Source organism: Podarcis melisellensis (assembly GCF_964234715.1).
Source record: "Podarcis melisellensis genome assembly, chromosome: 8".
NCBI lineage: Eukaryota > Metazoa > Chordata > Lepidosauria > Squamata > Lacertidae > Podarcis > Podarcis melisellensis.
Genome location: NC_138540.1, coordinates 21,434,476 through 21,450,961, shown reverse-complemented (window position 1 = coordinate 21,450,961; position 16,486 = coordinate 21,434,476). Strand labels below are relative to the sequence as shown.

General features: G+C 44.6%; 1 protein-coding gene across 1 annotated transcript in view; it reads left to right on the top strand.

The window, feature by feature from the left end:
• The window catches only part of SSU72 (SSU72 homolog, RNA polymerase II CTD phosphatase), a 51,098-nt gene that overhangs the window by 11,085 nt on the left and 23,527 nt on the right, over positions 1-16,486 (top strand). The window contains exon 2 of the mRNA XM_081923911.1: positions 10,215-10,358. Within this exon, the coding sequence (XP_081780037.1) occupies positions 10,215-10,358 (144 nt within the window). The remainder of the gene's footprint in view (positions 1-10,214; positions 10,359-16,486) is intronic.

The following is a 16,486-nucleotide window of genomic DNA, read 5'->3' as shown; positions in this document are numbered from 1 at the left end:
TGCTTTGAGAGTCTTGAGTAAGAGTTCAACCCCTGTAGCTCTGTTTCACTGGTCTCTGTTCCTAACCCAGGGATTAATCACTGTAGTACTATCTGGATGCTGCTGGACTCCAGCTCCCAACATCCCTGACCTTTGGCCTTTCTGGACTGTAGCTGTTGTGAGTCCAGTAACATCTGGAAGGCACTACGTTAGCTACCTCTGTGCTAGGCTAAAGGATGGAGTGAGGGGAAGAGAAACAACCTCACTAAAATCTAGGGTTTTTATTGATTGTCTTCCACCGCAGGGTGCATACTGTGGTACAGAAGACTCCCATAAGTCTCTCTCTCCCACTACAAGGGGTTCAGTCACTGGGGTGGACCTGGGTGACTTAAGGAGCTTTTGAAATGTGTTTACAGTAATTAGCTGTTTCACAAAAACTGATGCAATGCAACAGGGTTTCAGCTGCAGAATACGTGAAGAAAGCAGTGATCTCTGGGCACTACTAAAATGCCTTCTTTAGTAATGAAGGAAATTGCAGTGTCCTGGCTGTTCGTTGTTTTTTGTTAAAGCAAAGAGGTATGAGATCAATCCCAATAGCATATGGTCAGCAGGCAGAGTCATATAGGTGCTCATATTTTGTATCAGTTGAATGCTGTGGTGCTATATTCCTGTTTGAAATGCCATCTTCAGGGGAAATTAATACAGTATAGCAAAGGAAGGCAATGCTGCATTCCTGTCAAATGATCCAGTTATGTTTTAACTGCTATATAATGTATTCTCAAAGACAGTACTGTCAACTGCATTGGGAAATCCGCAATCCAGTCTCTTAAATGGCATTGGCACTTTTACTTGGCTCTGCCTATTACTGTTCTGCAGGAAAGGCAAACAGCTAATTGAGAGTTCACTTCACACCTTTTCCCAGAGGGCAGCCTCTGGCAAGGCAGAGGTAAATATGGGATAAATGTTCTTTTCAAAGATGAGTGCCAAGCAGTTTGTTGACTTGGGGTGCTTCCAGTTGGGTGGATGTGTTGTGGGATCTGTGCTGCTCACATGTGCAGATTTTTCGGTGTCCATGTGACATTGTCAGCATCAAAACGCCAGCCTGTGTTTTCTTCCATTTAACCCAGATTAGCCCTTTTGTGAAAAATCTGATGTTTTAAAAACAACCAATTGCCAGCGACCAATTTGTGTTATCTGAATAGCCTGTTAGGCTCCCATCTGGAATCACGTTTGGTTTCTGCTTCACTGGGTCTTGTTCAGTGCAAAAGATTTAAAAAGCAGCAGAACTCTTTCACAACAGAAGTCTCTTGCTTTGCTTAGCAAAGTACTGCATGCCCACTGAGTTATAAAGACCAAGGCTGTGTACACTCACTGTATTTAAAGCACTCCCACTACAGCCTGGGAACTGTAGTTTATTCCTCCCAGAGCTACAGTTCCCAGCATCCTTAACAAGCTACAGTTCCCAGGATTGGGAGGGGCATGCTTTAAATGTATGGTGTGAATGCATCCCAAGACACATGCTGGGGAATACGCTGTAAATCAGGAACTCTTGAGCTGCCGCTTGCTTGCCCAAGCCAGTTTTCTAGTTTCTGGTAGCTGTCAGCTAGTATATTTTGAAATACTGCTTCTCAGGCAAAACTAAAGCAAGTCTTAGCAATTAAAAATTTAATGCACAATTCTGTATGTAAATTGAAACATGGCTCTGCCACCAGGCTTGTGAACTAATAAAATGGGAGGGGGGAAGGGATTAGAGGGTGAAAGGAGTTGGATGTGGGATCTACTTGGCAGTGCCAGAAAAAAATGAGAGATAGGCTTTTACATTCTGTTGTGGGGTCAGGCTTATGTTTCCCTGTTGCTTCTCTTGTTGAGGGGGCAATTATGTATTATTCCTATGGTCTTTAGGCCCCTGCCATCTGCCAGAGTACTAAGTGGCCTTCCTCTTGTGCCTGCAGATACAAATATTGCTCTGGTTTGCTTGTCATGCTAAGCCAAACCATAGCTTGGCAGAGGCTCTGGGAGAGGATTTCCTTCTTTCTGGTCATTCTGCTGCTGCATCCAAACCAGGACATGGTTCTGCACACTCTCCCAGTACTAACTGAGCTATAACTATAATCAAGGTTGGTCCTAGGAGTTACGGCTTATAGTTTGTCCTGGAGAGCAAAACCATAAGCTCAGGTTTGGACAACTCATTAAGCCTGGCTTGGACGACTCATTGGTGAGGACCAGTGTAGCCACAGTCTCTCTGAGAGCCTGCACTTGTGCTAAGCCAGGCACTCCCAACCTTCAGCCCTCCAGATATTTTGGACTACAATTCCCATCATCCCTGACTACTGATCCTGTTAGCTAGGGATCATGGGAGTTGTAGGCGAAAACATCGGGAGGGCCGTAGGTTGGGGGCGCCTGTGCTAAGCCATGGTTTTGGCCTAATGTCAACAATCGAACCGGGCAGTTGTTAGTGACACTGCTGCATTAAATTTAGAATATAGGCCCTAGTTTTTAATGCTTGAGATTAATTGCCATGTATAATTCTTTATTTGTTCCAGGCCTAGGCAGATGTCATGTGGGGGAGTGCATACATTAATCAACTTTGCCTTCTTGCTTCCCTGCATCTTCCTCCCCTCTCAGCAGAGGGAAAATGAAATTACAAGTATTAAAAGCAGCCAAATTCATTCATTTTCCATTTTTGGCACTGCAGCAGCTGTGTGACTCGGCAAAGTGTTTTGCTGCTATCCAGATCCCTTTCTGGTAGGAGTGGTGGGAAATCCCTCTCATTGGATTGCCTCAAAAGCTGGTGCTTTAAAAATTGAACACACTGTCTGGCCCTGCTTTAGGTTACTTCAGCTCAATTTCACTGATTGTCATGTACAGTTTCCAAAATGAGTGACTTGAAGCTTGCAGTGAACTTGGGAAATATTGGCAGCCAAGTCAGAAAGGTGCCAAAACACGGGAGTCTAGGAAATTGTTTTTTATATCTCACCCCCAATCCTACCCCCCCCCCCAAAAAAAACCTTTCCTGGACCGGCAAGGAGAGACTCTTATTTCCAACAACATAAAAGGTCTCTGATAGTCACAAATAAGGGCTGGTAACTGTGTGGAAGAGCACTAGCATTGCACATGAAAGGTCCCAGTTTCTGGCATTCCTAGGTGTGGCTAGGAAACAGCCCTCTCTCAGATTTTGGAAAAACTGTTTTTAGCCAGGGTAGAAAATACTGGGTTAGATGGACCACTGAGATTACTCTGTCTAAGGCAGTTTCCTGTGGATGCAGTAGTCTCTTAGGCGTATCTGTCTGATTCTGCTAAAACACAGAGTATAATACAGTGGTGCCCCGCAAGACGAACGCCTCGCAAGACGAAAAACCCGCTAGACGAAAGGGTTTTCCGTTTTGGAGGCGCTTCGTAAAACGAATTCCCCTATGGGGTTGCTTCGCAAGACGAAAAAAATCTTGCATCCCCCTGCGGGTTTTTTTCGCTTTTTTCTTCCTTTTTTTAAGCCGCTAAGCCGCTTATCAGCTGTTCCGCTGATAAGCCGCTTAACAGCTGATCGCTGGAAGCCGCTTGACAGCTGTAGCGCTAATCCGCTAAGCTGTCAATGGGCTTGCTTCGCAAGACGAGAAAACCGCTATACGAAGAGCCTCACGGAACGGATTAATTTCGTCTTGCGAGGCACCACTGTATTTAGTTTTTTGGGAATAACTGTTTTTTGTTGTTGTTGTTATAGCAAAGTATCTAGTGGCCCTTATTCTGTGACTATGCTGGTAGTGTATGGGCAGCATCTGGTTGAATTACCACAAAGCTAGTGAGGTTGCCCAGTAAGAGTTAAGTAGACAGAGCTTTTTGCCCTTTCCTATAACAAGGAGAATAAATTACATTTTAGAATTTAGAATGATAGCGCATGCGTGCTTGGAACAGGTTGCACAATTTTGGCTTGTGTTGATGTGGAATACCGTCTCTTAGTAAAGGGAATAAGCAGCCTTGTTCATTGATAAGTGAATGGCGCTTGCCAGTGAGTTGTAGTGAGCATTCAAGATGAAAGTCAGCTTGAGCAAAAGAGCAAACAAATCCTGGAATAAAGTGGGATTGAACACACTGAGAGTTCTTTTGTGCCAAGCACACCACTTGGGCATCAAAAGTGCAAGGCATTGACTCCTTTGTAGTGGGCTTCTCTCAAGGTAAGTGCATCACAAAGTATCTTAAAATGATCTGCAGGTTTTATTTGTTTGTTTATATGTACACCATTCCTGTGACACTTAATATTTTTTTTAATTTTCTTAAGTGGTGTACAAAAAACTGAAGCGTCAACAGACAACTTGAAACAAAAATACACAGTTACATATGAAACTTTGTACATTAATACAAAGTTACTAATATATAAAAATCTATATCGTTTCATTCTACACAACCTCCCTCTCAGCCTCAGGGTTCTCACCCAGGGTCCAAACAAAACCCACAAAAGTATCATGATAAGAAGAGTTCCTGTAAACAGCAGACATCACCCTATTCTCTTACTATAGACTTGCTTTTTATGGGCAGGCCCAAGGTGGATGGTAGCTTCTGTGCCTTTCATTAAACTTAACTGACTAGAAAACCACCACATGGGCCTAGCGCAGGTGGAAATATCCTTGTCTCTTAGCCATAATTAAGAGGTGGTCTCTTCTTCTCTTCCCTCTGCTGCATTGGTGGTGTAATTATGATTGTGGATATGTTGGATGCTAACCATGGTTAGCTTTAAATCTGGGTTTGAGGTGTGGGATTTAAAGTGGATGTACACACTGGCTAACTTCATTGTAGACACAACATTACACGTTAACACTGTAGGTGAAGGTTTGGACTTCGGTGAGATGGAAAGGAAGGGAGCGTTAATGTCTGGCAGTTGCTCCTGATCTAACCATGGGTAACAGGCTTGGAAATGTTGAATCAGCAGTGCCAGAATGTCTGCTTTTATCTTATTTTGTTTGATCTCAGACAACAGGCAGGTATCCTCACTGCAGAATATCACCTTTTTCCTTTCATGCTGTCTGTACTAAAAGTTCAACATTCTGTGCTATTTGCAGTATTTATAGTATTTGGACCTTGCTCTTTAGTCAAAAAGGCCCTCTGAGTGGCTTACATGCACATTTATTGAGTAACTTCAGAAAATTTCTCTTAAGTCCGGTTTTGCTGGTCATGGTGAGCAGTAGCCCTACTTTTAACCTCTGGGATCTTATTCAGCCATCTCCTTGGCCTCTGAGATTTTAGCAGACATTACGTAATATTTGTAGCAACATGGATTAGAAATTCACTCTTAAAAACTAGCTGAAGTAGGAACCACATCTAGGTGATATTTAGGTGCTTTCTACACAACAATATGATAGGAATAGGGAACATGTGGCCCTCCGGATGTTGGACTAAAACTTCCATCAATCCCATCCAGCATGGCCCAGTGGTTAGGGATGATGGAAGTTGTAGTCCAGCCACATCTGGAGGACCACAGGTTCCCCATCCCTGGGGATGTAGCTGATTTATTTGATACTATATCTCCTTGTCTCCATCATCTGGTAACCATTCTTTCAGGTAGTGGTTAAGACCCACAAAGGGGTCTCACCCTGACGTCAGGAGGGTTGCATTAGTGGTTCTACTACCATGTTAAAAACAGTTTGGTGGGAAGCTGACTAAAGGTGGGAGAATAGAGGGTGACTAGATAGAGGGACGTTCTTCAACTTACCACAATTTGAAAAGCTTGAGCCTGACATAAATTTCCTCTGCAGCACCTATTTGGGGCAGCCTTGTATTTAAGTGCTAGCCTGATACGGGCAGGTCACTGGGCTGGCAGAGCAGGGGTGGAGGCCTCCCTCCTTTGCCAGTTCACAACAGGCTAGTAGACTTTTTGTTTTGCTTGTTTACAAGGCTGTACCAATGTCCATTAAATCTGGAAATAAAAGCAAAAGAGAGAAGTGGACATACACAGCAAAATAGCAGCAACCTCCATTTATTTGTTATAGATTGAGGTTACGAATGTGTCCTGAATTCAAAAGTGAAGTTTATTTTTTTTCACAGTGTGCATCCAATCATTTATGTTTGACTGCTTACACTTGGTTATTCCGCCGGTGTTAGAGCTCCCTGTTGGGAATGTGTTACGTGTCCAAGTGGCAATTATCTGTGTGCAGGAGAGCACTTCCATGAGCAATGGCACTTGTGTAACACTGTTTGGTAAGCATTTATGCAACCTCTGCATTGTGGCTCTCCCACCGAGTGGCATTAACACAATTCCAAACCACTTATTTTCCAGCTTCGAGTGAGGCTAATAATTTCCTAGCAGTGACACAGGCGGCGGCGATAATAAAAAAACCTTTACCAACAGTAGTTACTCATGTTCTAAGTCATTCGTTTAATGATTCACTGGTTTACGCTTGGGATGTTTTCAGAAATTATCCCTGCAATCATAAGGGCTAAACAAATTTTAAGTACACATGAAAGAACAAAAGTGGTTCCGGTTCCCCTTGGTGAGAAAGCGTCTAGAAACACGTTCCCCACAAAATAAGGGCAGAACGAATTTCCTTGCAGTGCTGCTGGTCTTGAGTGGTTAAATATTTCCACTTGATGATCGAAGCAGTAGGAAAAGCACTTGGTGATTGGTCCAAAGCGGTTTGTGAGTTGCTTAGCAGGGAGGAAGTTTGAACCCTGGTGCATGTTTCATAACAGCGCTCCAGTGTGGGGCAACTGACTTCAGCTAACTTCAAATGATCTCTTTGTTGAAAGCCAGTTTCTGTTGAGAGGAAGTGGCATGTCAAAGGGTTGCCTGCCTTGCAGCAATGGGGAGAAAATTCATAACAACTAATGCCAGGTGATGTGCTGAAAACCGACTCCAGGCTATAGTATTGTGAGTGGAAGAAGTTGAGAGCTCCTGTTGTGCACTAATAACTGAGCACAAAACACAGATGTCATAATTCTGGTTCAGGCTTGTGGTCCAGCATTCTTCAGCTTCCTGTTTATAGCTTTGCTTTGTGTTTTTAAAGCATTTAATAAAACCTAAGTATCACAGTCAAAGAGTCTCAGACCCTTCAGAGGTTAGAGTGGGTGTTGAAGAATCTTTATTCAGCCAGAGGGCCATGTTCCCTGCTGGACAGCTTTCCAAGGGGTCACCTGCCATGGGTGAGCAGGACCTCAAGCCAAAGGGGGTGGGGCAACAGAAGCAAATACAACCTTTGTACACAGTAGGCTGATTTTTACACAATACCCTTCTGTAGCCTCCATCCAGACAAGCAGGAGGCATTATTGGAGTTCAAGGGCAAATCCCTGTCAGGCAATAACAGGAGGGGGTGAAGTAGGGCCATTGAGGGGTGCGGCCTAGGGAGAGTTCCTTGGACCAGAGGCCTTGAGGACCACATTCTGCCCCCTGGCCTGAGATTTCCCACCCCTGACTGGTCCTTCCTTTCTCTATGTCTCATTGTGTGAAGAGATAGTCTAACCTACTACTTTATCATCCCTCAAGATTAAGCCTCCACCTTCTTCAGGACTCTCCACTGACTCCTTTCCCTAATTCTCCCTGAGGCTTATAGGCCAAGAGGAGGAGCTGGGAGCCTCTTTTCAGCTTAGCCCTTGTGCCCCCTTGCTGATTACTGGTTGAACTACTTGTGAGCAAGCAGCTGGTCTTGCGGCATTCCCCGCTACCCCCATTAAAAAAATTACAGAGCTGTTTAAATGCAGGTTTGAAATTAATGTAGCAAGGTTGGGAGGCCAAAGCAGAGATTCTGGAATGGCAAGGCTATGGAGACAAACCAGATTCAGTAAGTCTAGTGCCTTTCCTAATTTTTCACGTAAAGTTGCTTGGCTGGTAACCACCATCTTGTAACTTATATCAAGCACCTTAGAAATGCTGGGAACCCATGATCTGGTTTTAGGACTGTGGGAAAGCTCGCTTTCTGGTTGTCATTTAGATTTTCCCAACACTGAGAATATCACTGAATCAGAAATATATTCATGATATAAGGCCAAGGACCTGCCAAGCGGCTTGCCTGTTGGTCCCAGCCCACTGGCGAACAGAACACCCGCCATTGCACAAATTCCTATCTAGAGGTCTAATTTCCAATACAGAATAAGAGAAGACCCTGGCTTGTATCCTCTGTTAGTCCTACTCGGAGTAGACCCATTGAAATGAATAGGCATGGCTAACACAGGAAGTCCAGTGGGTCTGCTCTGAGTGAAATTTGGATATAGCCCTGTACCTCTTTCCCTATCTGCATACTGCAGAATGTGGGGGAAGGAATTGGTGGTAATGCTAAATAGTGACTGGCTGGCTAAACCAAGCGAAACACTTGACTTCCTAACCAAGTAGCAGCTAGATAATAAAGTAGGCTGCTCTGTTTTACTTTACTATCTTCTGACACCCACCTCTTTTGCTGACAACAACTATCCAGGCAGCAATGCACATGGAGTTCTATGACACATCAATCAGTCCAGAAGTGTTACTAGTCAGCCATTATTTTTGACTGCTTCCAGTTCCCCTTCTTCTTGGCATGCAAAGGGGGCTTGATTCTTGCCTTATTTTTGTAGGATATGGGGTAAGCAAGAAATTGGGGGGGGGGGGTTGATCCTGGCTGCTTCAAAGACGATCATGCTTCAAAATACAGTTGAAATGAGACCTATGGGAGTAAGAGACAAAAACGCCCCTCAAATTAGTTAACTGTGTAGAATGCAAAACGAGAGATCTGTGTGTGGTGCTGAGGTGTCGTGGTCACTAGAAGGCAGTGGGGACTTGCTCATGAGAAATGGATTTGTTGATATGTGTGCATTAAAGAACATTGTGGTTGAGGATGAAGATACAGTAATAATAGGAGCATCCACTCCCTGCATCAACCATCATTCTTTTCCCTCTCATTCCCTTACGTGGCTCTGCATCCGCTTCCCAACCAAGTTGACAAGCTGCTAGCTTCAGAATTGCAGAAATATTTTTAGGGAGAGAAATTCTTTCGTTTTGTTCCCTGGTGGGGAAAAAACAGCCTTCTGTTCATTTAAACAAGTGGGTCTCTTGTTTAAAGTGCCCCCCATCCACCATCCCTCCCGGCAGGATCTGCAGTAGGGAAATGTTCTGTGCTGGTACTTCTGCAATCCAGTTTGCTCATGTAGAAGGAGAAAAGTAACTAAAAATAGTGCTCGGCATTCACTGCACAGCTGACTTTATTTTGGAGATTGCTGGGTTCTCTTTTGAAACGTCACATGTTCTTTCTGAAATGGCAAATCCAGGCCCTTGAGGAAGACTTGTCTTTGAGGGTCAGAATTGCTTTCTGCTTAATGGCTTAATTGAGGAGTGCTTTAAAATCGGCCAGTCTTCTGAAAGAGCTGTGATTAAGAGTATTTTTAAAAAAAGTATGTGAAGCCATAGAAAAGTTACACAAGATCTCTACTTGTGTCATTTTCTCTCTCACTGAGTGAAATTCTTGTCTTGGTTGCTCTTATGAGAGCAACAAAGTTAAAAATAGCTAATTACGTTGGGAATAAGTAGCAAAATCAGAAGCTGTTGTATTCAGAACCTGAATAACCAGCACAGACTTCTAGATTGCTTATTCTGCCATAAGGGATCAAGAAGTGGTAATGCTTGAGAGGGTCTTCTCTGAGGCGGGCTCTCAGATTGTGGAATGACCTCCTTTCCGATGAGCATCCTGCGCCATCTCTGTATGCTTTCTTTGCAGTAAGTGCACCTCTGTGCCCAGGCCGTTGGTTATTGCCCTGTCCTGCTGTTTCCCTTCTGTCATTGGTGGGTTGTGGTCTTATTTTATGTTATCAATGTAAAATTATACTTGATTTTCAATGGTGACAATTTTGTAACCCGCCCTGGGACCATTAAAAGTGGGGTGGAGCATTTCAAATGTAGAATGAACCTGTGAATTAACCCTTCTAGTGGTGCAGTAGCCTCAGTATTTTCCAGAGTTTCTCTTATTTATCTTTCAGATTAATAAATTGCGTCATAGCCAGAAGCTATTGAATCAGTGCATAATAAGATAAAATAAGGTAAAGCACAAAAGATGCAGACACTTAAACAATAAATATAATTCTTATATTTAATATTCCATAAGTGATTCAGGGAAAGGCTTATTTAACAAATATACTTTCAGTAGCTTCCTATGCATCAAGATACTAGGCACCTGTTGGATTCCAGAGGGTTGTGTAGTTGCTATTTACTATGTATTGCTTTGGCATGTAAACATGAATCCATCCAGAATAATTAAGCTTCCCTCTTTTCCCCCCTTTTTGTCTTTCAGTAAGCGTGGCTTCATTGTTCGATCCTTTGGGACGGGGACTCACGTGAAATTGCCAGGACCAGCGCCGGACAAGCCAAACGTTTATGATTTCAAAACGACATACGATCAGATGTACAATGACCTGCTTAGGAAAGACAAAGAACTGTATCCCTGTGGAATGCCCCTTTCAAAACCCTGCTGTTCACCTTTCCGAAAGCTGTTCTTCGCACGTTTGCATAAGGAATATGCTGCTACTTGACTGTGGCAAGGTCTTGGTATTTTTCCAGTTCTAGGCAGGTGCTTCACATGATTGAAGGGCTCTTACCACATTCCTTTAAATGCTCTCTTTACCTTCCAACCCCCGGTCCATTAAGTAGTGGTGCATGCGGTAGAGGAGATTTGACACTTTATTGGGATGTGATTTGCACTTCTGTGCTCTGGATGACTATGTTGGGTTGCCCCCTATAACTGGCTACTCAAACGGCAATAGCTCTATAGTCATGAAATTCACTAGGAACCTGACAGCTGAAGGTGTCCGCTTGAACCCAATTCCTGACCGTACACAGCTGCTTTCCTTTCTGGCCATTCTCCCTCTTAGTTTTCTGTCCTCTCCCAGACTTTTCCTCAAAACCGTTCCCATCTCCTGATTCATTCCCCAAATCCCCCTGCCTCCTTTGGCCAGCCCTGATCCCCAGGCTCCTGTTGACCCTTCTGCCTTTCCCACCTCTCTGTGAAATCAGGGGTAGCTCAGCCACTGACTGCCAGAGACCACCACTACAAAATCTTCTTTATATAGAACTGCTTAGATGCTAAGCATCTTGGTCCCCCCCCTCGCCCCACAGTTGTAGTGGAAAAAGCACTTTGGACATTGTCCTTCAGAGAGAGCTACAGTAGAACCATTTTGTCCTAGAATAATTCAGTTCAATGTGGGTTCCCCCAAGATGATCAGAGCTAGTGTAGCATCTTTCCTGCACTAACAGGTTTAAAATATACCTCCCATTGGATGCGTGAACCCTACTGTGAATGGATTGGAGCAGTACAACGAGTGGTGTGAATGCATCCTTAGAAACAGTGTGAGGGTCTGGCACCTTTCCCACATGGCCTGGCAAAGATTTGTTCTTTGCAATGAACTGGCTGTGGACTACAGTTCAGGCAAGGAAGCAGGTAAGAACTATAAAAGTAGACCAGCCTGTACCTTGACCAAGACAGAGGTGTGTGATTAGGTGTCAACATCGCTTTCAGAGCAGCTAAAATGCAACTCCAGTACACTCATCCATATTCAACTCTAGCATATAGACTTAGATGTTCTTTCTGGTGCATCTCAAAGTGTTCAGGATCCATTGGTATCCTGGATTTACTGGGGTGGTGTTTTTGTCAACCTTGGGGGGGGGGAATTAACCCTGCTTAAGCAAAAGCATGCCTGCTCCTTTCCTAGGATTAACTAATGGCATTTGTAACAAGAATGACACGCTTTCAAAGGTGTGTTTGGTCTAATGGGGTCCCCCCTTCATCTCAAATACCACCTGGCCGAATTTTAAAAACAAAAACAGGAAAACTGCAAACACTTTGGAAATAAAGGGGCTTTAATGAGTTCATTACCAGCCAAAGGTTTAGGCTGTAGCAGCCCTGGAACCTTTCCAATACCAGATATGAAACACATCTTTTGAGAAGTGGTATTTAAACGTAACCTTTCCAGGTGCCTTAGCATCTGAGGACAGCCAGGAAAGTCTGCCTCGCTTGAAACCTGGGGCCAGTAGTTCCTGCTACTTCCTTTTTCTCTGGAGCTTGAACAGGAAGTAATGAAAGGGATTGGCCAGGAGGGACAGCACTGTTTACACTCTCAGAAGGCTCAAATAGGTTAAAAGAAGATGACATCCAGAAGTAGATGCTTAAAAACTAGCATAAAGCTGGTCCCAGGCTGCTGAGTTGAGAGGATATTGATAACCAAATACCCACAAGGTCAGTACAGAGAACAGTCTGGCAGTAACAGGCCCTCATTTCATCTCCTAGTCTTGCTTTAGATCGTTAAAGTGATTGTCAGAAGACTTGAGGGAGACATCAGAGGGTACATAAATCCACAAGTTTTGGGGCAGAGTATCAGCTCTGTGTGCGTGTGTTAAGTGGTGTGCGACCATTAAACCTGAGAGCCTACAGCTCCCAGTAGTTACGGTTTTCATTTTGTTTCAGGCTTTCCTTAAACCCGCATCACCACGTTTCTCTTTGGGGGCAGCATACACCACACCTGGAGCTATTCATTTAGGGGGTGTCTCATTTTATAAAAGGATTTCCCCATCACCAGTATTGCTGTATGTGCCAGGGCTTGAGGAAACTTGGAAGGACTTCGGTGGGCATTGAGCTGGGATCCTGTAGCCCTTGAGCTTCTTTTGTAGGTATAGTTCTCACTGAGGTCGCAGAACTGTGTCTGGGCCCTTCTACTGTAAGCTGGGAGGTGGGGGGTGCAGAATCCATTGATGGAATATAATCCCTTTGATGGACCACGCGTCCATCAAGCACCACGCTTTGTCTGCCATGGTACCTAGATGGCTCCAGATCACAAGCTGGGCATGTCCCACTAGAGGTAATACTGGTTCTGAACAGTTGAGTGTCTCTCTTTAACTATCATGGCTAATGGCAGATAAATCCTCCATGAATTTGCTCTTCTTGGCCACCTGAGTCACTGGCGGCTGTCACACCCCCAAGTAAAATATGCATTGTTTGAAAGATGTTCTTTTTCTTCTACCTGTCTTACTTCTGCTGCTACTCCGTTTCAGTGGGTGAACTGAGTGCTAGTACTGTGACAGAAGAGATGAATATTTCTGTATCCTTGTTTTTTCTCCACACCACACACAATCCTATCATTCCCCATGTTGGTTATCTGCCCCCAAAATTAAATTGCCCCAAATTGGCCAGGGATGGGAAACTTTATGGCACCCCAAAAGAGCGATAGGAGTTGTGGTCCAACAACATCGGGAGAGCCACAGTTTCCCCATTCCTGCCCTGTACATGGCAATGTAGCTGGTTTTGGAGAAGGTGAGATTAGTGCCCCTTCATGGCATTCTGTGCACAGGGATTTGAGGCGGGGATTATTACCGTCCAGACACAGTCAAGACCTCAGTGAGAATTAGCACCCGAGAAGCACTACGAAAAAGGACTGGTCCCATAACATACCTCATATGGTTGGGCTGGTTTTTGTTTTAAATATACTTTTTTCCTGAGTTGGTGACCATCTCAGTGGGGCACTAGCGATTCTGTTAGAAAATGGGGAAGACTTTACCATAGACATTTTGAGGTTCTATGTGATGGTTGCCTTTCTTGTTAAAATGATTTGTTGTACTGAGAACATAACAATTAAAAAAGAAATACAATTGGCCCCCTGTCCACGCTCCTGGAGTTGCTTTTTTCTTAGTTCAGCGCTGCATTGAGAGGCAGAACTGTGGCCACCAAGCACTCCTTGCGATGGGGTGGGGTGGGGGAAGTGGAGCAGCCAGTTGCATTTGGGGCCCTAAGGGTCTATGAAAGGCACCAAAAAGTTTTTAGGGGCTCTGACCTCTTGTTCAGAAGGCAGTCCTCCTCTGGATTGCAGTTGAGAAGGCAAGAGCAATCTTCCACTCACTGTAAATTACCAGTTCTCTATCCCCCCACCCCCACTTGCTATCATTTTGGGGGCAGATCTACGTTTGGCCTGGTGGGGTGGGGGAAATGAGATGAATTGTTCTAATAAAATAGTTGATGCAGGATACTTGGGCAGAGAAGAATGGCTACTGAGGAGCTCTGCTTTTTAGATGGGAGAGCCCATCTTAGGATGGGCAAGTTGCGTGGGGTATCTCAAAAGAAGTGTGGATGGGAACCGTCACCCAGAAGGTATAGCTCAGGAACGGGGAACCTGTGGCCCTCCAGCCATTACTGGACTTTAACTCCCATCAGCCAATAGCCAAGGATGATGGGAGTTGGAGTTCCAGCAACTCCTGCTTCCCCGGTTCTGCTCATTTTCAGGTAGGTGAGGTCTTCTCCTTCCAGCCTTCCATGTCTGAAAAGAGCAGCTCCTCTGTGTATAAATGGGCAAATGTTTTGTGTCTGCGCCTCCATGGTGTGTGGAAACAGGTCCGTGTCTCGGCACCAGATGGGGGTCTCCCTGCCCTAGCAGAGCATGGAAACTAGGGTACATGGTGGACGTTTGTGGAAAGGCTTCTGCTACCCATCTTCCCCCCCACCTCCCACCCACCCCTCCAGTCCATCTGGTCAGTCAAGGAAGCAGCCATCCCAACCAGGCAGAAAAAAGCGCTACAGCGACTTACATCAGGAAACCAAGGTAAAAAAAGAAAAAGAATCAGCTGCTTAGAATGGCAACATGTATGTTTTAAAAAACAACAACTTTTTTTTACCCTTTATAGGGAAAACGGGCAGGGGTGGGGAATGAACCCCATTTGGTGTTTAAAGGAGATGGAAGATAGTCGTTGTTTTGGCTGAGATGCACGACGCACAGTCATACATGCAGGGCTGCTCCCTATTCCTCTGAGAAGGTGTGGAAATGTAGGCAGCTCCATGTGTACTTGGGAGGATGAAGAGTGGCCATAGCTCAGTGGTAGACCATACGCTGTACCTGCAGAAGGTGCCAGATTCCATCTTTGGTATCTTTCTAGGGAAAGGATCTGGAGCTGGAGATATGGGAAGGACCCCACAGAGAGCAATTCCCTGTCAAGAGGATTCCCAAGTGCTGGGCTACATAGACCAGCAATTTGATTTCAGTACAGTGGTACCTCGGGTTAATTACTTAATTCGTTCCGGAGGTCCGTTCTTAACCTGAAACTGTTCTTAACCTGAAGCACCACTTTAGCTAATGGGGCCTCCTGCTGTCGCCGCGCCACCGGAGCACGATTTCTGTTCTCATCCTGAAGCAAAGTTCTTAACCCGAGGTACTATTTCTGGGTTAGCGGAGTCTGTAACCTGAATTGTATGTAACCCAAGGTACCACTGTATAGAACAGTTCCTACACTGGAAGATGGCGCAGCCTGTTTAAACATGAACAATATGAAGCATACTTGGATGGATAGGAGGAAATGGTAAAAGGCAGTTGTTGACGAAGCTTCAAGGTGGGCTTGGGGAAACCAGTGGCCCTCCAGATGTTGTTGGACTTCCAACTTGACTCAGCCAGCATGGGCAGCAGTCAGGCCAAAAGTTCCCATCCCTGCTGGAAAAGGGCTATGGGTGAGCAAGGCTCATCCAAATCCTGCCAGAGCAGCTTACGGAGTCGGCAACCCAGACAGAACACTATTAGTGAAAGCTATTGAGGGATTCAGTTCTGCAGCCCATTAGCACTGGTTCACACAAAGCCCATTTCTCATTGCAGCAGATGGTCATGTGACAAGAGCATAGCAGGTAGCACTTAACCTGTTAAGCATTTATTTTTATTACTGCTCTTGGATCCCACCCGCCCTCTGAGGAGCTGAAGGTGGCATACATACTTCTCTTCCTCCTCACATTATCCTCACAACTGCCATGTGAGGTAGGTTGTGCTGAGAGACAGTGACTGGCTCAAAGTCACCCAGTGAGCTTCATGGCTGAGTGGGGATCTGAACGGTCTCCTAGGTCCAACTCTGGCACCACACTGGGTGTACCATTCCATGGAGGTGAGCAGCTTTTAGTGAAGCTTCCATGCTACTAAAACACCAGTACATGTTTCTTCTTTAGAGACTGAAGGAGCATCTGTGTGTAAGAACTTAAAAGGTAGTGAAACATAGCTTTATGAGTCTTTGGTAAGAAGGCAAGGTATCTTCGTTTCCTCCAGAATCAAATCAGCACCACAAAAACAAGAATCACAGACCTAACTCCATCACTTTAAACTGTCCTGCACAGGTGAATCAAAAGCTTTGGTTGATCAGTCTGCTGATTTTAAATTTTGCAGTCAGTGAGTTTCCTTTCTGATTTTAAAAAGCAATATTGATTTCATCCTCCGTATCCTTTCTAACACTGCCCAGGCATGAAGTATTTGCTTAAAATACTTGATGTATAGCATCACCGTGCTTAAAAGACAGTTGAATTAGGCTATGTCCATTGATTCTGTTTTTCAGCTATATTAGAAGTGCTTCATAAACCATTTGGCTGAATGGGATCTCTGTAATTGGGGAAACCTTTAGGCTAGATTCCCCCCCCCCCCTTAAAATTCAGAACATAAAAGATTAGCTGATTTTTAAAAGTTTGTTGTAGGGATTTTTTTTTATCTCCCTCTTTCTCAGGCCCAGCCACCAAAATATTAAAATAACATGATTGGCCATAACTTTAGCTCTTGGAAAACG